The sequence below is a fragment of the Maylandia zebra genome, linkage group LG15, assembly GCF_041146795.1.
Source record: "Maylandia zebra isolate NMK-2024a linkage group LG15, Mzebra_GT3a, whole genome shotgun sequence".
NCBI classification, from domain to species: domain Eukaryota; kingdom Metazoa; phylum Chordata; class Actinopteri; order Cichliformes; family Cichlidae; genus Maylandia; species Maylandia zebra.
The window spans coordinates 30,388,665-30,414,014 of record NC_135181.1 but is presented as its reverse complement, the minus strand read 5'-3'; the positions used below and the strand labels follow the sequence as shown (position 1 = coordinate 30,414,014).

At 39.1% G+C, this 25,350-nt stretch overlaps 2 protein-coding genes across 3 annotated transcripts; one reads left to right on the top strand and one right to left on the bottom strand.

Moving 5' to 3' along the window:
- Positions 1-342: 342 nt before the first annotated feature.
- Positions 343-15,350, bottom strand: ppil4 (peptidylprolyl isomerase (cyclophilin)-like 4). 2 transcript variants are annotated; one of them, XM_076874284.1, is made up of 13 exons: positions 15,289-15,350; positions 14,477-14,544; positions 12,934-12,998; positions 12,732-12,849; positions 12,356-12,498; positions 12,112-12,208; positions 11,243-11,359; positions 11,004-11,128; positions 10,824-10,890; positions 5,624-5,735; positions 5,370-5,466; positions 5,030-5,162; positions 343-768 (listed from the first exon to the last, which is right to left on the bottom strand). In XM_076874284.1, the coding sequence occupies exons 3-13, from the start codon at positions 12,984-12,986 to the stop codon at positions 568-570; spliced, it is 1,263 nt and encodes a 420-aa protein (XP_076730399.1). In that variant the 5' UTR covers positions 12,987-12,998; positions 14,477-14,544; positions 15,289-15,350; the 3' UTR covers positions 343-567. The 2 variants fall into 2 exon arrangements, with proteins under 2 accessions (XP_076730399.1, XP_004566299.1); XM_004566242.3 differs by lacking the exon at positions 15,289-15,350 and adding an exon at positions 14,810-14,941.
- Positions 14,942-24,896, top strand: ginm1 (glycoprotein integral membrane 1). The gene is made up of 8 exons (XM_004566241.5): positions 14,942-15,074; positions 17,252-17,323; positions 17,430-17,529; positions 18,548-18,702; positions 20,408-20,567; positions 20,678-20,907; positions 21,324-21,487; positions 22,115-24,896. Exons 1-8 carry the CDS (start codon positions 14,985-14,987, stop codon positions 22,218-22,220), a joined length of 1,077 nt encoding a protein of 358 aa, XP_004566298.1. The 5' UTR covers positions 14,942-14,984; the 3' UTR covers positions 22,221-24,896.
- The last annotated feature ends 454 nt before the right edge of the window (positions 24,897-25,350 follow it).

Genomic DNA, 25,350 nt, shown 5'->3' with positions numbered 1-25,350 from the left:
CCACAATGATAATACCTCAAATCTTCCCCTTGCGGGCTTTTAATTGATGGCAACTGAGTGGCATTTTGAGCTACGGTGTGACCCCAGATCTAGGAGGTGGGTGGAGGGAGACACCAGTGAATTCCCTCAGCAGTCTGATTACACCACCCAGCAATTTTCCATGTTGACATTTTCTAAATGTAAAAGACCGCACAGTCAGAAAGTTGAAGGTTGGATATTAATCATCTACCACTTTTGTTCTAAAAAAATGTGTGGGGTTCAAGGAAAGGAAGTAAACAACACTTATTCGGTGACATCTGTCACGGCATTCAAATGAAGTGAAAGAAGTGATCAAATAAAAACCTCGTTACAGTGAACTTTTAATGCACATATAAAAAAAACATTTCTTAGTGGCGATCTAGACGACGTGACAAAAACCTGACAATCACCCGACTAGTTCCCTAAAAGTCAAGATCAAGTGATTTAAGAGGAAGTTTAAGATGATGAATATTCAGACATTTCATGATGATCACAGTTCAGTGGCTGTGGTCCAAATACATATATATCTCATTCGTCCTCTGTCCTCCCTCATCTGTATCTACTCTTCTCCTTGTCCTTGGACCTCTTGGGAGAGCGACTGCGGCTCCTGTCCCTGTGGCCTTTATCGTGCCCCTCTTTCCCATGTTTGACCCGGGACTTGCTGTGCTTGTGGTCCCTGTCTCTGGAGCGAGATCGTGAGCGTGAACGCTGGCGGCCTCCCTTTCTGTCCCGCCTGCCCTCCTCACTGTCCTGGAAAAGAAGGAGAGGCAGAGTATGTTCAGTAAAGCAGCTCGTCTTTAAGTCCATAAAGAGAAAGCTACAAAAAATGTTCTCTTCTCTCTTTTGGTTACTGGTATTTAATATATTTTCATCAGTACACAATTGTAGGATTTGCATACGTATGGAACAATAAGCTCTATTATTACCCGGTTTCCAGCGTGTTGCACAAAGCATCCTGAGGGTGGTTTGCAGCCTTAATGCTGCTAGGCTAGCAATCAGCTCATAAACTGTTTCAGTTTCAGGAGATTCTGAAGGCGTGTGTCATGCAGGAAATAAATTTGCAGTAACTGAAAATGACGTCAGTCAGCCAAGAGTTATGTTCAACTTGTAAGCCTGAGAACAAGGATCAGTCAAAAGGATTGACACAAGATAAGACCTGACAGATAACGCACAGGAACAAATTTCATGTTTCGCTTTTTCAAGGTAAAAGTTGCTACTTTCCCCTCGGACCCATGGCATCTCTGGGAAATGAGTGTTTCTCAGGCACTCGGGAAAATATTTTCCAAGAATCTTATTTTGTCTTCGTTTTTCAGGTAGGGCTGGATTTATTCATGCACGAGCCGTTTTTGTTTATCCGAAGTTCAGACATAACAGGAAAATGCAGGTTTCTCTCAAATAAAGTAAACGACTAATTATTTACTGTCGGCGGGCAGGAAGTCCTGCAAGGACTCCTTCTGATCCAGAAAAATCCCAATAATATGACCTTTAAGTTAACCTTTTACATACACTGAGGCTATTTATGACATGACTGAAAGATCCACATATTGTCTGACACTATTATACATTAGACACAAGTTCAAGAGCCAAAAAAATTGCAAGTCATGCAGTAAAAAATTTATATTTACAACATGACTGATCAATGTCACGTTACAAAAACAACAGTGTATTTCTTTTCTTTTAAAAATGACCATAAATGTTTGAGTGTTAGCATTTACTGCTATACTTAAACATGAGTAGAGCAGTTACACAAATGCAATGATATAAATATTGCAATGAATTCTGTCCTGACTGGTTTCACTCCACATCCAAAGTTGTAAAAAAATAAAAACAACCAATCTATTCCATTCTTTTCCCTGTGGAGGTGTTGATACACTGGGCTCTTTTCTAGGCAAAAGAGCCTAGAAAAGAAGATCTTAGGAGAATAATTAAAAGTAAATACTGACTGGACAAATGTATAATTAACCAAAGAAACAAGGAAACACATCACATGATAAGCTGGGGCTATCTTGACATCTGATACCATCTGTGAAAAACATGCTGACTATTAAATTCCATATGATGCAGCTGAACATGTGACACACATGTTTTTGTGGAGTCATTGCAGAAATGAGAACAAACGGTTTTTAACACAATCAACAGACTGTCCACAATGTGCTGGGCTACACACTGACAGATGGTTTTAATGGAAACGAGGAAACTCCAGATATCAAAGGTCAGTGTGTAAACAATGGAGTCGATCACTTCATAACCTAATTAGGCAGCCAGCCAGGTAACTCCTCGCCTGTAAACACAGACGCTGTAAAACACAGACGCTGTAAAACACACTCAGGGACGGTTGTAACTGACAGCGAGCCCATCACCTAACGAGGCAGATTTCTGTCAAACATTTATATTCAACTGTGTGTGTTGTGTGTATAGACCTAGACTAAATAGGGCTCAGTGATGCACTGTGATTGCAGCTCTGTATAACAAAGGAAATAACTCAGTGAACACAGTATAATTATTTCAGACCCTAAATCAGGGATGTCCAACTCCAGGCCTCAAGGGTTGGCGTCCTGCAGGTGTGTTGTCCCTGGGTCAACACACCTGAATCAAATGATTAGTTCATTATCAGGCCTCTGGAGAACGTCAAGACATGTTGAGGAGGTAAATTAGCCATTTAAATCAACTGTATTGGTTCAAGGACGCATTTAAAACCTACAGGACCTTGAGGCCTGGAGTTGGACACCGCTGATCCGAAAAATCAATACTGGTTCAGTCTTTTGCCAAGTGAACTGTAATGATCTTTGACCTTTAACATGTTATCTGAGGCTCATATAATGAGATGTACCTCTTGTGTTTTTTACAGTTTCTCAGAGCATTGCTGGGAGGTCCGATCTCTGAATCACTGACAACTGTCTTTTCCACTTGTGAATAATCCATCTTATTGTCCATGGTGGAATTCAAATTGTTGGGAATGACCTTATAACCTTTCCCAGACCGGCTTCTCTAAAACCGTCACCGATATCTTTCCTCTGTGGTGCGGTGATAACACTCTCTTGAACAGTTCAGTCCCACACACAACCAAAACCTCTGCTGTTACAGAGGTGCTCGAATCGTCTGATCATCAGTTAAACAAGTGCAACACATTTTCAGGACCTGACTGCTGCTTACTCTCTTACACATCTCCTTCATTGTTATTATGTTAGCTGGATGTGACATGGGCAGTAGAGCTTGTGATTACAAGCTTCTAAACTATTTAGAAGACTTTTCTAAATATTAATATATTTACTGTGTATAACAATATAGACTGACTATTTATAATCCATGTAGCCCACCTTTTCTATAAGTAGAAATCAACTTATTGGAGGTACTTTGGTTGAGTGAGTGGGAGATGTGCAACTATTTTCTTGATCAATTACTGTCATCACTGATATATCAGAGTGTCTGTTTTCTTTTTGAAAAAGTCAGAACCTGTACCAGGTTAAAGCAGTTATATGTGCACAAGAAATAACATGATAATAACTGTATGTTAATTAAAACGATCCAGTTAGTCTTTAATAAAGGTGAAGTGTCACCTCATGTAGAGGCACGCATCTGCCTCTGCCTCCGTTTCATGGTAATATTCTTTTACTACTCCAAGTGTTACCAGCACAAGTACTGATGATAACTCTTAGAACACGTAATACCTTCATCTGCTGTGTGAAATTTATATTTCTATAATGATACAAAATACAGCAGCTAGTATGACTAACTCTCTTTACCACTGGGTTAAGATGGTTTAATCCCTCAGAAAATTCAACATGAATTTATAGCTAAAGAAGTTATGCTCTACTTTAACATGAACCGTGCTGCCACTCTTTAAAACAAAGGAAAACAAAAAAAGAAAAGAAACTATGACCGGGACATGCTTTTTATGAATATAACTGTGTAGGACTGTGATCCTTCACAGATGATGATCAAAGATGCCAAAACCAGAGTTATGTAGGTTGCCACAGGACAGCATCCTGTCCCCACCGCGCAGAAAGTCAAATATTCAAAATTCAGGACTAGTGACTCACAGTTACCTCGGTTTGATTCTGAAATGAGCACCTGCCTGACTGGAAGTGATACTTTGATGCTAGCATATTTTTCTCAAACAGCACGACACCTATAAGGGCACTGCACGTGGACAAACTGTGCTGTCACTAAAGGGAACTAAATATTAGAATAGTTTACCCGTGGCAATAAAGGAGCACTCCACATACTGTTAAAAGCTTATCCTAAACATTGGCAAACCACATCTGTGACCACTTTTAACTCATTTGTGTCTATTCATGCTTTTTGTTTTCGCCATATATCTCTATGGTTTTTTGTTTATTATAAAGTTTAATGCAACCTGCTCCGAGACTGCAGTTGTAAATGAGCAGTTTTCCGATGATCTGACATGATTACACTTTATGTGTTTGGTATACTGATGTTCATTACCATGTGTTACCCTGTTAAATAAGTGGAAAAATGGAGTGTTGTCATTGTCTTCTGACCTTTGACACCAACAAGGCATTTTTACACAGACAACTGCATATCAGTGTATATGTCTCGATGCATGCTCAGTCATCCAGATAAGTAAATCAAAAGGTTGCTTCTGTGATCAATGTATACTCTCCGTTTTTTTGGAACATTCTCAGTAAACCCAAGAGACTATTTTGTGGAAACATCCCAGTAGACCAGCAGTTTCTGAAATACTCAGACCAGCCCATTTGCCACATTCAAAGCCACTTTAACAATTCCCATTCTAATGCTCAGTTTGAACTTCAGTAGGTCATCTTGTTAATGTCTAAATGCATTAAGTTGCTGTTGTGTGATTTGAACATAATTAAATAACACAAAGATAAATATTTGTGTTACTGGACAGTTAAAAGGCGTACCTAATGAAGTGGCTCGCATGTCTTTAGGTGCATCACTAACAGAATTAAAAACATTTCTAAAACAATTCTTACTGATCAGCGAGCAAAGAAAAAAATGTTATGTCATGTCATGGACTGACTATTACCTTGCGCTTTTTGGACTTCCTGCTGTCCTCATCATCTGAATGATGATGGTGCCTCTTCTCTTTATGTTTCTTCTCAGAGTGCCGATGACTCGGTGCCTCCTCTTCTTCCTCGATTATCAGGTTGTACTTGGAACTTTTACCTGAGTTATGGAAATCTCCAGGAAGTTGAGACAGTCAGTTCTGAAAGCTCTGCCAACTCAAACCAGGAAAAGAAAAGGAAAAAACAAAAAACAAACAAAAAAAGCACACAGCAGCTGGCATGTACTGCAGAATGATATGTTGTGGCACGAAGTGGAAAAGCTGGAAAACTCAATCCCAGCCTATTGACGCACAAGGATACTCTTGTTTTGGCTTCACCTGATCCTTGAGAGCCAGTTTGGATCGATTCTCTACATCCTTCTCATAAGCTTTGAAGTCGTCTTTAGTGTATTTCCCCCCTAGGAAACGGAGAAAGCAGTGAAGGTCACAGCTAATGAAAAGGTGTGGTAATACAAAGGGAGAACAACACCACTAATGACAGAAACTTTGGTGTAACTGGTGCACTTTAAACAACATAAACTAACATGCAAACCACAAAGCCTTCAGCTTCATTACCTTTCCCTTTCCATTTGATCTTTGCAACTGATTGACTGAAGTCTACGTGAATGCGTCTGTCGTCAATGAGCACGTTGTCCATTTTGAAGTAAGCTTTCTCACAGTCTTCTTGCTGTGGAGAAAAACCCCCCCACAGTAAATCTAAGGAGCTTGGAAAGAAAAGCGTCTGGACTTCTTTAAGTTGCTTGAAGACATTTCACCTCTCATCCGAGAAGCTTCTTCAGTTAAAAAAACAAAACAAAAAAAAAACTGGTAGTAAAGCTGCTCGATAATGGTAAAAGTTGTAGTCCTGATTACTTTGCTCAACATTATAATTTAGGTTATATAACATAGCACTTTACATAGCCTCTGTAGAAATTATCCACACCCTCACTTATCTTAACTGCACTACTGTATAGCTCTGTGTAAATAATCATTCTGTACATACGATAATTTTTAATCCTACAACTGTTTACAACTTGCATAGTTCCCATTTCTGTATAGCTGTATATCTCAGATTCTGTAAAGTTATTTATTTCATATTCTGTATAGTTTTTCATATTTATATCCTTATACTTATAGTTATAGAATATTCACAACATACTTCATACCGTGTACATTCTAACATACCATAATAGACCCATTTCTGTAATATACTTACATATCTATATTATTGCTAATATATATTGTAATATATCTATATCACTAAAGCACTTCTGGATGGATGCAAACTGCATTTCGTTGCCCTGTACCTGTGCATGTGCAATGACAATAAAGTTGAATTCTATTCTATAACACACATTAAACTGAAAACCCCCTCCCACCAGGACGTTTGCATATGCAGACCAAATGGCAACGTCTACCAGCACCAAAGTGACAAAAACTGTAGTTCCTCTTATGGCCTCTTGAGGCTAACTTCAAAAGCAAGTTATTCTCCACAGACTGCAGTAATGCTATTTGGTACAAACATCTTGGCCTATAGACAGTTTTCAGTTTCATAACAGCTTTGCAGTGGGCGTTTCTGTAGAAATTAAGCCACCTCTGCTAATTCTGAACTCGTCTTCTCCAGTGTGTTTGTGCTGTTGTAGCATTATTAATGAATTTATCTGACAAAGCAATACATCTCATTGGGTGATTCAAGTGGTATAAAAGGTTTGTGGTTCAGTTTTGGTGACTGAACTTTTAGTATTTTATATTGTGTGCACTGAATGTAAACAGACACACTAATATATAGATGCCACTTGATAACCAAGCTAGCTAGCATAAGCTGTTAATACGTTTTGGCCTAAATATGGACACGTCTGGCTCCAAAATACATGCAAGAGCAAACCACTAATACTAAAGCTTCAATATGAATAGTCCAAAAACATCTGTGCATGTCGTTGACAGTCATGCAGGAATTAATGCGTCATCAATCATGTGAAACAAGAATCAAGATCGAGTTTTGATAAAACGTTAAGTTACTGGAAACTGAAACCAAAAGACAGCAGTAATCTGTTATATTTATGATATTTTCAGCGTTTAAAAAGCAAAAATATGCTTTTCCAAAAATAAGAAAAGAAAAAACAGATGTTCTCAACATTAATGAACTAAGCAAACAGTAAGAAACCCTCTAAACAACAGCAAGGTTTTCCAATAAGAACCATTATCAGTGCCTACTATCAGATATCCAAGAAGAAGAAAAGACCTTGAGGAGAATTTGACATTAAGTGCCAAACTCCTTAAATAAGAATGACAGGCAAAGGTATCCTCCCTACTGACAGAGATTACATGGCACGAAACCTCTCTGCTAATCATAAGGGAAAACCCCTTGGCTGGGACTCACACCATGTAGCACTACCAATGAATATTTAAACTTTCATTAATCAGAAATCAAGAATTAGGGAACATATACATGGACATCAGCTGAACAGCTGAAGTAAACAACACAGGCCTGCATTTGTTTTTTTGCTTTTATAAAAAAAAAAATTGGTTCTAACTTTTAAGCCATTTTATATTTGTATAAATGAATGGTAACAATACAGTATAAGTTACATACATTAGCAATAACAGCTGGGGTGTCAAATTGAATTACAGATCACAACAGGGCCCAGACGTAGTACTGTATGTAATTTGCTAACATGCTTGAATCAAGAAGCATCCTGGATTTCTATTGCTGCATATCCCATTATGTCTTCTTACATACAGGGAGTGCAGAATTATTAGGCAAATGAGTATTTTGTCCACATCATCCTCTTCATGCATGTTGTCTTACTCCAAGCTGTATAGGCTCGAAAGCCTACTACCAATTAAGCATATTAGGTGATGTGCATCTCTGTAATGAGAAGGGGTGTGGTCTAATGACATCAACAACCTATATCAGGTGTGCATAATTATTAGGCAACGTCCTTTCCTTTGGCAAAATGGGTCAAAAGAAGGACTTGACAGGCCCCGAAAAGTCAAAAATAGTGAGATATCTTGCAGAGGGATGCAGCAGTCTCAAAATTGCAAAGCTTCTGAAGCGTGATCATCATTTGGCCATATTTCAGAGCTGCAACATCACTGGAGTGCCCAAAAGCACAAGGTGTGCAATACTCAGAGACATGGCCAAGGTAAGAAAGGCTGAAAGACGACCACCACTGAACAAGACACACAAGCTGAAACGTCAAGACTGGGCCAAGAAATATCTCAAGACTGATTTTTCTAAGGTTTTATGGACTGATGAAATGAGAGTGAATCTTGATGGGCCAGATGGATGGGCCCGTGGCTGGATTGGTAAAGGGCAGAGAGCTCCAGTCCGACTCAGACGCCAGCAAGGTGGAGGTGGAGTACTGGTTTGGGCTGGTATCATCAAAGATGAGCTTGTGGGGCCTTTTCAGGTTGAGGATGGAGTCAAGCTCAACTCCCAGTCCTACTGCCAGTTTCTGGAAGACACCTTCTTCAAGCAGTGGTACAGGAAGAAGTCTGCATCCTTCAAGAAAAACATGATTTTCATGCAGGACAATGCTCCATCACACGCGTCCAAGTACTCCACAGCGTGGCTGGCAAGAAAGGGTATAAAAGAAGAAAAACTAATGACATGGCCTCCTTGTTCACCTGATCTGAACCCCATTGAGAACCTGTGGTCCATCATCAAATGTGAGATTTACAAGGAGGGAAAACAGTACACCTCTCTGAACAGTGTCTGGGAGGCTGTGGTTGCTGCTGCACGCAATGTTGATGGTGAACAGATCAAAACACTGACAGAATCCATGGATGGCAGGCTGTTGAGTGTCCTTGCAAAGAAAGGTGGCTATATTGGTCGCTGATTTGTTTTTGTTTTGTTTTTGAATGTCAGAAATGTATATTTGTGAATGTGGAGATGTTATATTGTTTCACTGGTAAAAATAAATAATTGAAATGGGTATATATTTGTTTTTTGTTAAGTTGCCTAATAATTATGCACAGTAATAGTCACCTGCACACACAGATATCCCCCTAAAATAGCTAAAACTAAAAACAAACTAAAAACTACTTCCAAAAACATTCAGCTTTGATATTAATGAGTTTTTTGGGTTCATTGAGAACATGGTTGTTGTTCAATAATGAAATTACTCCTCAAAAATACAACTTGCCTAATAATTCTGCACTCCCTGTATAAGCTGATCCACATAAAGGTCTCAACAGCTGGTGATAAACTTCCCAGTAAATTATAAAAATACAATTTAGTGTTTCCTGTCTATTAAGATCCGCATACTTTTGCACGTTTTACAGATGAGCCAAACATTTCCCTGCTGCTTAAACCTAACAGAGGATAGATTTAGGCCTGGAATAGTTCATTAACCAGAGAAGCGGTATTAACGGCAGAGCTCACAATTCAACTCTGCTCCAGTGAGTGCAGACCTGAAGACCTGTTTGGAAATATTTTGTTGTAATGAATTTACTGGTGATAAAAAACAGGATAAAACAGTAAAAGTAAAAAAGAAAAATATTCTACCCAAGTAGTGTGGGCTCAAGTCTCTTAATATAGTTAGATAAAGACCTAACAATATTAGAAAGAAACCTCAATAATCACACAAGCAAGCACTTGGTGACAGAGGGAAGAAAAATATCACTTTTAACAGGAAGAAACCATCCCACTGAGTGAACGTCAGAGGAACCCTACTGATCGTTTGATCATTATTTACACTGAGGTAGATAACTGCTGTTCCATATTTTTAAAGCAGAGCTCGCTCAAAGTTTCAAATATACATTTGATGTACTTTAACATAATTCTTTTGTTTGTTTCATTTGCAATCTATATGCTTATAGATCTTTTTAAAGACGCGCTTATGTTGCAATATATGTGACTCTACAATTAGCTATGCACTGCCTTGCATTGTTTTGCCCTCTTGTGGACGAATGCTAACCCAAATAATTTGAACCTGTTTTGTTTTTTTAAATGAAACATGATTGAAACGCCGCTGAAAGCTCCAGCGGTGTACATGCAGGTGTTGGGATGTTCTGAGGCCAAGTGCACTCAATCAATAATTCACCATAGTCAGTGAAAAAACTAATAGTCCATGATTGTGTTCTTCGTTATCTTCTGATGGTGTAGATTTACGAGTTTACCACAGGGAGTTGCCCTTTTAATAGTTATAAGTCATTACCAGTCATAACCTGGGGCAAATTCCACAAAATCAAAGTTTTATGGTTTTTATTTTCACAATGTATAGCAGGCTGACAGCACCTTCATGATAAACACAGTCTTATATCGTGGGTTTAGTTCTCACTTCTCTATGATACCGACTCCACTGAGGCACGGCATGACAACAACATGTCACTATAAGAACATGACTGATTTCCATTACTCCTGACCAGGGCTTTCCCATCTATCACTTTCACTAAATTTATTGTATTTACTCTACTGATACTGATAGATATGCTTCCCCATTCTGCACATATGTATCACACAAAAGGACAGTGAAACATGGAAGACTGTTAAAGATATACTGGTTGTGTCATGCAAACTGAAATGCCAAATGTGTACACACAAACATGTCATTAGGGACATGTTAATCAGTAAGCTAACCAGACTAACCGTGCCCTGGCTCAAGCTCATGACACCAAAACAGATCATCACGATATCTCTAAAAACTATAAATAGAGTAAACATAATGCACTGATTATATTATTATTATTATTATTATAGGGGAAAAAAGTGTTTCCTTAAATCTAGAACTTTTTCTTTAAACTGCCATCACTGCAGTATACACACACTTACCTTTTCAAACTCTATAAAAGCATAACAGAGGGAGTCTCCAGTTTTCCAGTCTCTGATGATCTCACAGCTACACAGAACAAAGGATTATTTGAAGAAGACAATATAGAACCAAGGCAAAATATAATAAATAGAAATAACTGAAAAACAAGATACTTTGTAGTACTTGGAGTGAAGCGTCACCTTTTTATGCATCCAAAGCGAGAAAAAATGATTTCTAGGTCCTCATCTGTGGTCACTGGGTTCAGCTTGCACACAAACAGCACGTTTTCTGGAGGCTTCACATCTGCATCAGGGAGGTCGCCCACCTGGATGGATTTACAACAGAAGAGCTTGAGTATTTATTTTTTTGCATCTTCTTACACGCACTCTCTCACACACACACTTCAACATAAAGCTGAGAGCAGGTTTCCTTATCTTACCATCTCCAACAGGATAGCCTGAGTCTTGGCCTCTTTCTCCTTCAGCTTCTCCTCCAGTTCCTCGGCTCCTTTCCCATCTGTATCATCGACCACTTCATCTGCACCGATACGGCCACTCTGCATAGCCATGGCAGAAACATTTACTTACGGTACTGTACAGAAGTCATGCTAATTTCTTTAGATTTTGCTTCCAAGGTGCCAGACCTAATTTTTAAAGTGGTTTTTGAGCAATAGTTCTCCTGGCTTTCTGACAATTGTTCAAGTGTTTTTTGCATATTGGCTGCTTCTTTTACTGCAGTGTGTACAAGTACTACTTCTACACAATTCAGAAAGCATGTGCTTACAGCCATCTGTAAAACATGGCAAAGGCTCTGTCATGGTTTGGGGTTAAGTTTCAGCCAGTGGTGTTGGGGATCTTGTCAAAACTGATCGAATTATGAACGCAACAAAGTATCGTTCGATTCTGAAAAACCATCTGGAAAGGATCTGACTGGCAGCAGCTTAATTTTTCAGCATTACAGTGATGTCAAACTCACTGCCATTGCAGTCGAAGCATACCTAGATAGAAAAACACACAACAGAACACTATCAGTCACGGATTGGACTCCGCAGGGCAGTGTGGGGTCATCTTGACAGAGAAGGCAGCCAACATCCAAAACAGAACATTGATGTCCATCAAGATCAATATTCTTTTAAACAACTTTAACAAGCAAGCTGCCTAAGAAAGTTCAGGATGTGTTAAAGAAGGTGTTTGACCTTTAAGCTTGTTAAAATTAGAATCGCAAATATGAGATAGATATCTTTTTTATCTTAGCTTTATGATCTTGCTATGAACATCTATCTAATTGAAGCTGCGGCCCTATACTCACATCCAGCTGCTCCTTGGTGGGTTCAGGCGATCGATCAGGCACCGGTAGGTCAGGAGGGTCATCGAACGGGTCGTCCAGGATCACTGTGTGGTTTATCCTACAGCAAAATGTAATAATAATAATAATGATGATAATAATAATAATATGCCCTGAGGTTTTTTTTTATTAAAGTGATAATGAACGCAGCATTAACATTATTCTTCAAGTTGATAAAACAAGTGCAATACAGTTTGTCTTGACTCGCCTGATATCTTGGAATGGGACAAAATCCTTGTCAACAAAGGCCTCATTGATTTTGTTCAGGACGTCCATGCCCTCAGTCACTTCCCCAAACACTGTATGAACTCCATCCAGATAGTCTAGGTTCTCGCCAGTGGTAATTAGAAACTAGGAAGAAACATACCTCTAGATATAGTATCTCATGTTAAACAATCTTGCAAAATATTATTTAAAATGTATTTATAATATATATTACATACAGATCTATGATTTCTGTATGAATGTTGAATATGTTTATAGATCATCTAATCTGGTCTAACCAACAGGGGATGAATAATAATGTATTTTTTCTGTGGTTACTGGTCTGAAAGCACTCAACACTGGGTGCTCATCTCATTCACCTGAGAGCCGTGCTGATCATTTCCATTGTTCACCATGGACACCGTCCCCTTCTTCTTGTGTTTAATGCGTGGCATTTTCTCCAGATCAAAAAAGCGTGCCTGGTCCCCATACAGTTTGCTAATAAGGCACAATGGAGAGCATCTTTATTTTTTATCCAACATCCTCAATCTGCTGCCCTCTTAAAAGACGGATAAGACTCACCTATACACAGATTCTCCTCCACGACCTGTGCCAGTAGGATCTCCAGCCTGCATGATGAAGTCTCTCTGGAAAGAAGATGAAGAGTTATGACATGTTACACATATAATGTGAAGAAAAAGACAGAAAAAGTGCAAAATCTTCATTAGAGTCTGAAAAAATATGGAGAAGATTACAGATGTTAAAAGTTTCTACTGAAAAGTCTACATACGATTAAATATATGAATAAAAATTGGCAGACGACACCCAAAGGCAAACGCCCGGTGGTCCAGCAGCATTAAAACCCTGACAATGGGTTTGCTTTACGCAGTGGCAGCACAACTAAATCAAGAAGAAGCTAAAATAACGGATGTCTGAATGAAATACTCTAACTGACAAACTGCTGCATGTGTCAATTTGATAGGTTTCTTTTAGACTTTGCTGCAGGCTGACAGCAGCAACTTTGTCTCTTTATAGCGGCAATACCTGGAGTACGCACAGGTGACTCTCGACGGAATGAGAAATGAAATTACTCCAGTTATTTTAAAACTTTAGCTACTACATTTTTCTCATTTAATTTTACAATATCAAATACAAATCTAATATGAAATTATACTCTGACGTTCAGGCTTCCAGTGATCCATCCATCTACTGCTTATTGGGGTTGCATGGGCAGCAGAGAAACCCAGACCTCCCACTCCTCGGCCACTAACTCCAGCTCATCCAAGGGAACAGTGAGGTTTTCTCAAACCCGCCAAGATATGATCTCTCTAGTGCAGGGTTGTCAAATATACGATCTGGCTTTGGAAAATGTGAAGAGGGGCATAAATTGTGGACTTTTAACTGTATTTTTCCTGCTTACAAAGCCCTTCCCCATGGCCATTCATGCTACACCAAAGTAACTAACTGGCAGTTAGACATTTAAATGACAGAAAAGTTCTTCTTTTATTCATTATCTGCTATAGAAAGTAATTACAGGAGAGCCTCGTTAATGAGCTACCAGAACCTTGTTTTCTGTAATTTCACAGAAAAAACAAACAAACTTCAATTTACAAGAACAACATTTGTTTATCATGTAGAAAAACTGAGACGTACTGCATGCACGACCATGCAGGTGCTAGACAAGTGTAACTAGTAAACTGTTTGGGAGTATTTAGAGACTTGTCCTGCTGATAAAGGTGAGCCATGGAACATGGATAAAGTTCTGAGGACTATCTGTCTCAAGAAAGTTGTGGCTAACAAGCAAGGAGGTACTAAAAGGAAATTAAAATCTAGACTAATCAACAAGTCTGAACGCATGGGAACAAACTTAGCAGTAGAAACACCAACCTTCCTTTCTTGCACGGTAACGTCTACATGCTGGTTTGCCATTATGGCAACAATGCAGTTTCAATTGAATTTGAATTCTGCCATATTAACTTGTTACTGGGTCCAAATGCAACACCACTTACACCCAACTTCCGCTATTACTACATACCGTATTCTGGGTTGCTTGAGGTTTCCCAAAGAAAACCAAATTTGAACCATTCACTACCACATAAAGTTTATACAGGACATTTCGCTTTACCTGCACATTGTGGATGAGGCAGTAGTTGTAGTATTTTATCTTGCATAACTTCAGAAAGTTTAAGCAAGCTGGAAAAAGAGCACAGAGTCCAAGTTAAGCCAAAGTAATTATAATTAACTAAGTCTTTATTAACAGAGTATTTATAGCAACACGATGTATGGGTAACTTTGCACAACACCGGCTAATGTTACTAAAACGAATATGAAGCAAACATGCTAACGACGGTAGCTAGCAACCATTAATTCTGTAGTTTAACGTCCCAGTGAGTGACTCAACCAGCAGCCGGTTACAGAAATTAGCTACCACCAAGAGTAAGAATTTTTGTAGTCTTACTTTTAGGCCTTTCGTCTGTAAACAAATCGATCACAATATCGCCCAGACTCGTTTCAAGGAGCACCGCCATGCTGACGTTCCTCTTCTCGCGAGAAGAAAATCTGCGCCTGCGCAGTACATTTGCGTGCTCAATGTTTTTGTTTTAGCTGTCCTGCTGCTGGGAAGTGAACTCAAAATGGAAATGACGTGGTCGACAGTTTGTGTTCTATTACTTCTTTTTGTCTCAGCAACTCGCACAGAGTCGTCGAATAGACAACTGAATACGGTAAGAGCCACGGAGGCAGCAAATATATGGAGCTAACTTGATCATCATAGCATTAGCTTACTGAGAGTCCAGGGCCCTATTCCGGAAAGCAGGTTTAGCCAACAATTGAGGCTAAACCTGATGAGTGGAAATTCCCAAGGTTTTTTTTTTCTCCCAGAAAGAGAGTTAACGTAATCTCAGCCTCGGATACCTTGGAAACACTTTGTGAACTTACCTTGCTCACTAGCAAGTTTTAGTCAACCAAGTCGTCCTTCCACAGACTCCTCCCTTCCTGCAGCACCTGAACACATTTTTCAATTTCCTCATCCAAATAGCACATAGAAGAGCGAATTAGTTTACAGAATTTTACATTTTACAAACACAGAAATCCTATTTACACGTTAGTTTACTGTTTTATGTACCCAGCATGAGTGCTTTTATAATCACTTAGTCGTCAACAACTGATACAGCGATTACGCGGATTTATTATCAACTCAGAATAAACTCTAAAGGCTAGTCTGCATCTTTCTAACTCTTGACTATTTCCCTGTAATAAAAAGGTTGACCGTTTTAATCAAATCTTTAGACACAGAACACGCTGATCAGTGATCAACCATATTTGTGTAATCGGTCACACTGATGGAAAAATGCCTGTCATAGTTGAGATCTTGGTGATGTGAATATGTGAGTGAAGAGGAGGCTGAAATGGTTTTGGTATTTTAAGAACTAAACCGATTTTAAAGTGACTTTTTAAAACGAGGCTGTAGAAAGTCTAACTATAATCTGATTACACATCATGTTGAAATGTGTTCACGGACTGAAATTCAGTCATTAAATGATATTAAAAAAACATCCCACTGTCAACATCAGCAAACAGGTCTGCCTTGGAGTCAACTCGCACAGTGCATAAGGATCACAGATTCAGACTGGACCAAATCTGTATCCAATTCAGATCCAGCCATTTCCCATCTCATTCTGTCTGGACCTGCTTTGGATCAGTTCACAGTGGCTTATTTTGTCCCAAATCCCACAATGCAAGTAAAATGTCTAATTCAGAATATAAAGAGCTCTTTAAAAACTTTGGCATATCTTATAACATGTTTGTCTTTAATGGTTAAAGTTTACATTCATAACAGATTTGAAAATTTGTCCTGCATTTTTCAAGTTGCATTCAAAACAGGTGCAACATGAACCCAATTAACTGTAACATGTCTGCTATGGCTGCAAGAGAGACAGTGAAAGCAAATATTAGTTCACATTATAAAGGGTTAAACTGGGGAACACTAAAAGGTTTTTTTGCAAATCTCATTAAGAAATGTTTTTTCATGGGAGAAATGATAAAATCCTCCATTCAATTTTTTAAGGTGGTTACAGCCGTTAAGTACATTCAAATATAAAACAGTGATTAACTCTCTGTAACTCTTTATTTACTTGTTGCCATAGTGAACCTGCTTCCTGCAATAGAGCACAGCTACTTGTCCGGAACTGTTTTTATCATCTAAGAAACATTTCTAAACTCAGGCTACTGGTGTCAAAGGCAGAACTTGAGATGATTATTCATGCTTTTATCTCTTCTCGTTTGGATTATTGTAACGGTCTTTTTGCGTGTCTTAACAAATCAGCTCTGGATCGCCTTCAGTCTGTACAGAATGCAGCGGCAAGACTTTTAACTGGTACAAACAAGAGGTCACACATTACTCCAGTTTTGGCTTCTCTTCATTGGTTGCCTGTAAATTTTAGGGTTCATTTTAAAATTTTAGTTGTAACTTTTAGAGCTCTGCACGGTGAAGCTCCCCAGTATATCTCTGACCTGTTGAAACCTCATGCTTCATCCCGAGCACTTAGGTCTTCAGGTCAGAGGCTACTGGTGGTCCCACGTACTAGATTTAAAACACGTGGGGATCGGGCTTTTCAGGCACTGGCACCTAGGCTGTGGAACTCTCTGCCGTTGTCTTTACGCTGTCTAGACTCTACTGACTCCTTTAAAAAGCAGCTGAAGACATTTTTATACAAACGGGCTTTTAACTAATTTAATTAATTTTAACTTGTATGTCTGATCTTACTGTAAAGCACTTTGTGATTTTTATCTGTGAAATGTGCTATATAAATAAATTTTACTTACTTACTTACTTACTGTAAATTACAAGCATTGCAGTGTTAAACCTAATCCTTTCGTTTTTAATTACTGACCACCGTAGGAAAACATCCTAATCAATGTGACAGCGGGGACACTGGCAGACACACAGCTGCAAGACTCTAACAACTTACAGGTACTCTGTGTAAACTGCTCAGTAACCGAAGGTTTGTTTTCTGTAAGTATGAACTGCGACAATTAGTCGCCTTTTTGTTTTGTCTATTTTTTTTTTCTTTTTTCAGATAAATTTAAACATATCAGTGAGTGAAGAGCAGGTGCTGGTCAATGACGTCCCAGTGGAGCTGTCAGGGGTCACTAGGTTCAACTGCCAAGCGCTTCTCTGTGAGTTTTTCACACATTTATTCAAACCACTGTGGTTTTAATCAGGAGAAAGCACTTATCTCAGCTGGAAGAAAATATACTGTTCAAATGTTAGAAATGTAAATATTATTGTCAGTGTAAATTCAGTAGAGTTCAGTATTGTTTAATCAATCATGATTTCAAATGTATATCAGATTAGAGTAGTTTATTCTTATGCTTTTCCTTATTGTTTTTGTTAAAAAAGAAAAGAAAAACCACATGGTGGTTAATCACATTAAATAAAAGTGGTCTGAAACACTTTGGGAATGAACCAAGGGGCAAGCTCTATATAAGACAAATACAGATTATTTTGGTATTTGGTGAACTGTGAGTCATACTGTGATAGTCTAGTTAAATTCAATAAGAAAAATATGGATCTGGAAATGAACACAAGTCCACTTTAAAGTCAATTAACATTACAGTGATTGGAAAAGTCAGTGATAATGGACTTTTAGACAATCATAAATCACTAATGGTTTTTTAATGGACTACCCAACAGACAAACAGGTGCCTGGGTTCCACATTATGTTTCCTAATGTGAGTTTATCATTTTAAAAATGCCAAGTGATCAATAGGAAGACATTTTCCCATTAAGTAAGCATAGCTGAAAACCGTACTGCTGATTAAAGAAGCAATACATTTGAGCAGTTGAAGCAACAACTGAAAAAGCCTAAGTCTTCAGCTGGCAGTTTCATTAAAGTGTAACCATAAAACAGGAGAGATCAGAGACTGGCCAATAAAAGATGAAGATTCAGACATACAAATGAGCACAGACAGTGGGAAATGTGGCCTGTTCTGTTGAAGCTGCCAGTTGGAGCCCATGAAGTAAAAATTCTTATATTCTTGCTCAGTTGTGCACAAGGTCCTCCCACCAGTCTTTTAGAGACTGGTTAGACCCAACTCCAGTTCTTGTTTTCAAGGGAAGTCTGTGGATTTCTTGACAGTGACATTTCAACCTCCAATTCCTCTAATTCTGCTACATTTTGTTTGTTTTTCTTAGTGGACAGTGTCAATGGGAGCAGTGAGTTTGAGTCTGGGGACATAGTGTCCACTGTTACCCGGGTGATGGTGAGCCAGAACAGGCTATACAGTGACTCAGAGGAGGTGGTGGCTCTTCAGGTCTTCAGTGAAGTGATAGAGATGGATGGCAAAGAGGTAAACACTAATTGTACAGCTCTCTGACAGAATCTCACAGTTTGTTTTTGTTTTTTTTTTAATGTTAAGAATAACTCTGGAGTAAATATGACTGAAATTATCATGTGGGGACAAGCCTCTGTGGCTTTAAAGAGGTGGTGATTGCTTATACTAAACATGACCAGAGTTTAAAGCTGATGCTCTTAAAAACTTGCTTTCACATTCAAAAATCCAAAGTGAAACAGTTTATGTTCATGTAGCAACAGGAAATAGTGTTTCCTCATTTCTCCAGTACAGCCAAATCGGATGGACATAGCTTCCAGGTCTGAAATGTGAACCATATGTGGAAATCCCAAAAGTTGATTCTGTTCATGTGGACGTAGCGTTTTCAGTGGGAGAAATGTTTTTTCACTCATCCAAGTGACTCCTTCAGTCTCAGCTGAACGCAGGTTTCCCCGACCTTATAAACAGTACATTTGCACAGTGACTGAAAGTAGCACCACTGAATGAACAATGGGCCCTGATATGGTTCTTTCTAACGGCCAGCAGGGGGCGGCAATTGTGGTGGCTAAAAGAAGTTTATAAAAGTCTCTCGAAAAATGTCCCTCGCTCTATGACCTCATTAAACACTTTGCCGACGATTATGATGCCAGTCATTAGTTTTGAGTCTTAGAGGATGCAACTTAGTGTTTATGTTGTAAATTATGGTCCCCTTTAACATGCACAAAAAGCAAACAAGCCAGACTTAGCTTCTTTTTTATGGGGGCGGGGAGTTCACTTGTGATTGACAGATCACTTTAGAATGAGCAGTCAGCCTTGCTTTAACTGTGAAATTTGGATAATGGTGACAACAGGGCTTTTTTTGACCCTATGCGACCCATATCCGATCACGGTTTGACAGTGTGAACAGCACAAATCCGATATTTTCAAATCCGATCTAGGTCACTTTCGCATGTGGTACTGAATCTGATACATATCTGATGTTTTAGAAAGCGACTGCTGTTTGAACGGTCATGTCGCATTAAATCCGTCTTCTACATCACTGACACAAGACAGACGCCAATTAACAGCGCTAAAGAAGACATCGCGAACGCTTGCTGGCCATCCAGTGAAACTGTTTGGAAGACAGCGTTGGAGAAACGTGAACATTTTATTTGTACTGCATAATCTGCAGATTCTGACAGAAATCTGCAACTATCCTTTGAAGCACCGCTCCTCTCTAAAACAGCAATAAGGATAATTATTAGGCCATATCTAAATAACAAAATAACTTTATAACTTAAAGCAAAATTGAGAAACGTAAAGTCCAAAACAAGTCTTTATATTAAGGGCCATCAGTCAAACAATACTGTTTGGTCTGGGTCTAAACAGTGCGTTGTGTGTGACGTCTTCTTTTGCACATGCGGGCCGCTTTGAGGGTTCACACTAGAGCGCGTTTGCTGTCACATTTTATTTGTAGTGTGAACAAGCAGACAAAAAATTCGGATTTGATCAAAAAATCAAATCCTTAATTGAGCATTAAGACCTGCAGTGTGAACGTAGCCATTGTGTACGGCATTCTAGAATTTGACTTGTCATTCAAGTCAAATTCCAAATGCATTGTGGGATGCGCCTTTTGAGTCTGATGACTCATGCATAAAATATGCATCAAAGAGGCAGCTTAAGTATGTTTATTTTAAAAAGTTGTTGCATTTTCCTTTTTGTTTTTTTTGTGTGTGTTATTCAGGTCCAGCAGCCTGACATGTGTGAGGTGAAAATACTGATGAGCCCAGACTTCCAGAAGCTGGCCCAGTTTACCAACATCTACCCCATTGGACACAGTGATATCTTTAGGGTTCCCAGAGAAAATGATGTGGTTGTCACAGATCCACCAAATTCTAGAAAAGGTTTGCTTTTTGTGTCCTAATTGTCAGTAAACTACTCATTAGCTGTCCAGTTTAGAATATTGGCTATTAATTAATATTTAATATTTTTCCTCCTGCACTTTTCAAATCAGATGAAGAGCAGCTGATCTCTCAGACCACAAGCCAGTATCCTCTGAAGCACACAGAGACCACCCGGGAAGAGATTGCATCCCCTGGAAAACTCCCAGAGACCCCCCTGCGTATGGATCCTGACCTCCTGTATGATGTCAGATATGATGATGAACTTGATTACACTTACCCGAGCCAGCCTGATCAGAATCAAATGGAAACTCCACCCAAGGAACTTATTTCTTCTTACTCTGTAAGTGCAAGTCTGCAGTAAGATCACACTCATTCCAAACAATACAGTCTGCTCCACAAGGAGTTTCATAGGGTCGGACTGAGGATAAACCAAGGCCAGTATAAAATACTGTAAATCACACAAAGCTACTCTTTGGAGTCACAGAGTAAAAACAGGGAGCCAGAGTCTCTACTATTAGGAAGATTAAAGTGAAAGATCTGAAAAAAAATGTCAAAGTTTGTAGTTATTTTATGTTATCAGGAGAAAATATTGAGTTATTTCCATCACAAACTACACAAAGTTAGCTATACAAAAAGAAATCCTGCAATCCAGCAGTTAAAAGCACATCATTTCCTCAATTTTGACACTTCTAGTCTTCACAAAGTGAGCACATTGTTTGAAAATTTCTTCCACAACAATTAACAATGTCTCCCCAGGCCATGTGTCAGTGGGTAGAGCAAGCCAGGGAGCGTCTGCGGCGCTTCTGTTCCGAATCCCTGCCTCTCTTCTTCCTGGTCATGTGGGTGGTCGTGATCGGCGTGGTCGGATCAGCCGTCATCGTCAAGATCTTAGATGTGTTTTTCCCAATTTGTGAACATAAGTGAGTTTGTTGCATAGATACAAGATGAATGTAGCTGTTGTCACCTATTGGTTTCTTTACTCTTTGGCTGCCGCCATATTTGTTTTCTGGAGGTGGGAGTCACCATATTTAGATGAAAGGGTGGCGTGCTGAGTTGCTAAAGAATGCAAGCTTGGTTAGGAAGCATTCATATTCATGTGCAGACATGCATATTGCTAACAGTTTAATGTAATGCTAGAATTTCACTCACCAGAAGAGAAGAGCAAACTTCTTGAACTGCCTCCTAACTTTAAACTTTCAAATTCAAATTATTGAGTTGCAGAAAAATTCCTGGCAGATGAGGCTGGTTCTGCTGAGTGTTTTTCCTTCCCCCTTTTGCCAAAGCGCTTGTTCATAGGGGTTATATGATTGTTGGGGTTTTCTGTTGTAGGATCTTTACCTTATAATACAAAGCGCCTTGAGGCAACTGTGATTGTGCACGCTATATAAATAAAATTCAACTGAATTTTTGGTGCTGACCTCAAGTGGTCGTTAGATGAACTACAGTTCTTTTTGCATCGGCTTCATTTTTGGGACCCAGAGGTTGGGTCCCAAAAATTTTGACCCCCCCGTGATTACTTCCAACAAACTTTATTTTCTGTTTTACAGGCGCATTTTTAATGTAAACTCTGTCCCTGTGATGCCAGAGGATGAGAAGCACAATCTCCTGGAGAACATAGAAGTAGAAGCAGAGGAAGAAGAGAAGAAGCCTTGAATGAGGATCATCTTGACCGGCTCCTCCAGTTTGTTCCTATTTGTTGTTTAACCTGCGGTTTGGCATGGCCTGGTTTTGTTCTGATCTGTGAATCACCACAGCTTTTCCTGTCACTTTACTCTTTCATGGTCTTCGTGAATCTTTTCATCAGCCAACATAAGCTCATTTAATGTTAGCTTATATGAGTCCCTCAGAATGGAGATTAAAGTGAGAGATTTATGGTGCTGAATGTCATGATGCAATGAGATTAAAGTATGGAAGGCTTACGGTTACCTTACCAGAATCTGCTTTCAGCACATCATGCAGAGAATCTTCAACAGTGACCACTTTGGCTTTACCCACACCCAAAACATGTTTAGCTGTAATGCAGTTAACAAAAACAATGTCCAAGATTCAAGGGATTATCAGATGAGCTGAAGCTCTGCTTTTTGAGAAACACTTCGTTTTTGTTTTTTTGTTTTTTTAAGTCATTTTAGCTGAAGGTCAAAGGAAAAGACTGATACCGCTCTCCAGCTGCTGGTCTTGTTTAGATTTCTTTAAAGAAATCTGCCAAAATCTTTCTACAAGCAACCCTTCCTAACTGGCACCCATGTTGGAAGGTGTTTTGAAGCTCCCATCTAAATGAATGGTAAGACCCTCTCAATATTATTTATAATGTCCATCAGGACAAAAACTGGAAAAGGCCTTTTTGGTAATAACATGACATAACAGCTCTTATATAAACTCAAACCATTCAAAGTTTACTCTCTTTCCTTTGCTTCGGTAAAACTAACTGTTAGCTGCAAGGCTAACGTGATCAACCCAGTTTCCTGATGGCAGAGCTGTGCAGACACAGTGTATAGGGCATAAATACAAATGATTACATTAACATAAGTCATTGAAATTTCACCACCAGGGAGCAGTGTTTTATCAGTGGGTGTTTAGAAATGTTTTTGAATGTAAGCTTCTTTACTTCTATTTGGTAATTCTATTTCTGCCATATCCCTGATTCCGCAAGTAGCTTTGCTTTTCCCGGTATGATATTGTTGATAAGAATGTGCTCCTAATGACTTGCCTGGTTGGCTCACTGCACCATCTTGTGGTACAAATTGGTATTACACAAAAGTATAACCTTTAGCCTTTGTATCAGATCTGCTCCAAAGCTCAAGACCAAAGCAGTTTGATATGGTCTACATCCTCAGAACTGTTACTAAATGGACCATTTATCCTGTTTAGTTCAAGTTTACGTATCACTAAAAGTTTGCAGCGCAGAATAAAAAGCTAGATGCTGTGGGGTTAACCTATAAATATGGACAAACTGAGAATTTTAGAACCAGAACCAAACACTTCAGAGTTCCCTTAAAAAAAACTTTGTATGTAGCAGTTCTTTGTTTTTTCTCCAAAATCATTCACCTACAGCTGGAAAAAATGAAGACAGCTCTAAATGCATTAAATGTATTTAAAAGTAAACAGAGGCAAAGACACTTGCTTAAATCTGTTGAAATGTCTAAAAAGACAAAGCTAAGCAGATTACTGCGTCAGAGTTTCTGTTCTGTCGCTACTAAAAAACTTCTTCCTTTGACTCGACATTACTGACGTTCATCTGTTAATTGTCTTTTTTTTTTTTTTCCACTGTGCCTCAGTTTTTGTTTTTTATAAGGATTCTATCATGAGAAGGATTACTATGTGGTCTACTTTAATCAGTATTGTTTGTGGCTTCCTGTTACTAATATTGTAGAATGTCAGTGAAGCTGTTCAGAATGTCTATGCACCTTCTCTATATATAAACTACGAGCGGACTGATACAGTCCAAGACTGAAACACAATTCTTGTTCAAAGAACGAATCTGCATGTCCTCACTATCACTTCAGTGGCCTGTGCTACAAAGTAGCTGTTCTTTTCTGAACTTGGGCTAAGCGACGCCACAATCTGGCTAAGCAGTCACACAAAGGTGGTTATCAACTGCAGAAGTTACCCCCAGTTTCCCATCTATCCATGTGTGCGTTCACATAACAGAGGAAGTGCTGATCTCAAACATTACCTGCTCCAGAGCAGGTTAAATGTTCAGCAGGTTTAGTTGACCTTGCGAAGCTTTAATCATGCTTTGCAGTGCAGCCCTCTCTGATGTTTGGCAGCTCTAGGTGTGAAGGATCAAACGGCTCAACAGGCTGTCGGTGAAAAACCTGCGTTTTCATTCATCATAAATTCACAAACCACATTTTCTCTTTTCATTGGGTTTTTTTGTTTGTTTTTTTTTATGTGCGAGGGTGTTATTTTACTATTGGTCATGCTTTTTCAAAGACATCCCAAAAGATCAGCTTGTGATGTCATGATTTTCTCTCCCTAGGGCTCAGTTAAACTGCAGTATGCATGATATACTGCGTACAACGAAAAGGTGCATGCATAGTGTAGCTAGTGACTAGAGTTTGCTGCTCCATCAACAAGTTTTCCATTAAAAATAGGAAAGTGCATGATGACTTAAAACAGTGTTGGAATCTGCCTCAAGTTGTGCAACAGAATGCTGTACGCAACACCTAGTTGGTTCAGAGTTAAACAACAAATGTTTTAATTTGGTCTTTGATACATCAGCGTGATATCTTTTTTTGGCATCTGTGTGCATACATTGTATGAATTACAGCTGGACTGTGTATTTGGGTCAGAAATCATGCTAATTAAAAGCTTTCCTTACAACCATCACATGGATATATTGTCTGATAATTGTCTTTGTATGTTGGGTGATCATACTGTGTTACTGTACAGACTAATGATCAAGTGTTATACTGGCACGTAATGTCTACCTTGCGGAGCGACCATGCACCCCTATACACCAAGCATCATGGAAGAGCTCAGAGTACAACCATAAAACTAAAAGCAAACTCAGTGTAGCTCCATTTTACAGGTGGAGGACACTGACATTTTCCCCTCATATTTTCTGACCGTTTTTCCCTAATTTTGCATTAAGCTGTGGTCATTGACACTACTGGTGGAATGATGTAATACATGCATCCTACAGAGGATGTATAGGTAGTCCAGTTCCTCCAGGATGGCACATCAAGACATGCCAGTGCCAGATTTGCTGTGTGATTCCAGGAGACAGGCAGTTAGTCTATGAGAGCTGGATAGGGCTGTAAAGGGTCCTGCATCCCTCAGC

Coding starts and splice junctions, on each gene's coding strand:
- ppil4 (XM_004566242.3), bottom strand. CDS start 14,879: ATGGCGGTGCTCCTTGAAACGAGTCTGGGCGATATTGTGATCGATTTG. Junction 12,499..12,731: donor ATGATCAGCACGGCTCTCAG/GTGAATGAGATG, acceptor GTTTCTTCCTAG/TTTCTAATTACCACTGGCGA. Junction 11,129..11,242: donor AGGCTATCCTGTTGGAGATG/GTAAGATAAGGA, acceptor AAATCCATCCAG/GTGGGCGACCTCCCTGATGC.
- ginm1 (XM_004566241.5), top strand. CDS start 14,985: ATGGAAATGACGTGGTCGACAGTTTGTGTTCTATTACTTCTTTTTGTC. Junction 20,908..21,323: donor AACTTATTTCTTCTTACTCT/GTAAGTGCAAGT, acceptor ATGTCTCCCCAG/GCCATGTGTCAGTGGGTAGA. Junction 21,488..22,114: donor TTCCCAATTTGTGAACATAA/GTGAGTTTGTTG, acceptor TCTGTTTTACAG/GCGCATTTTTAATGTAAACT.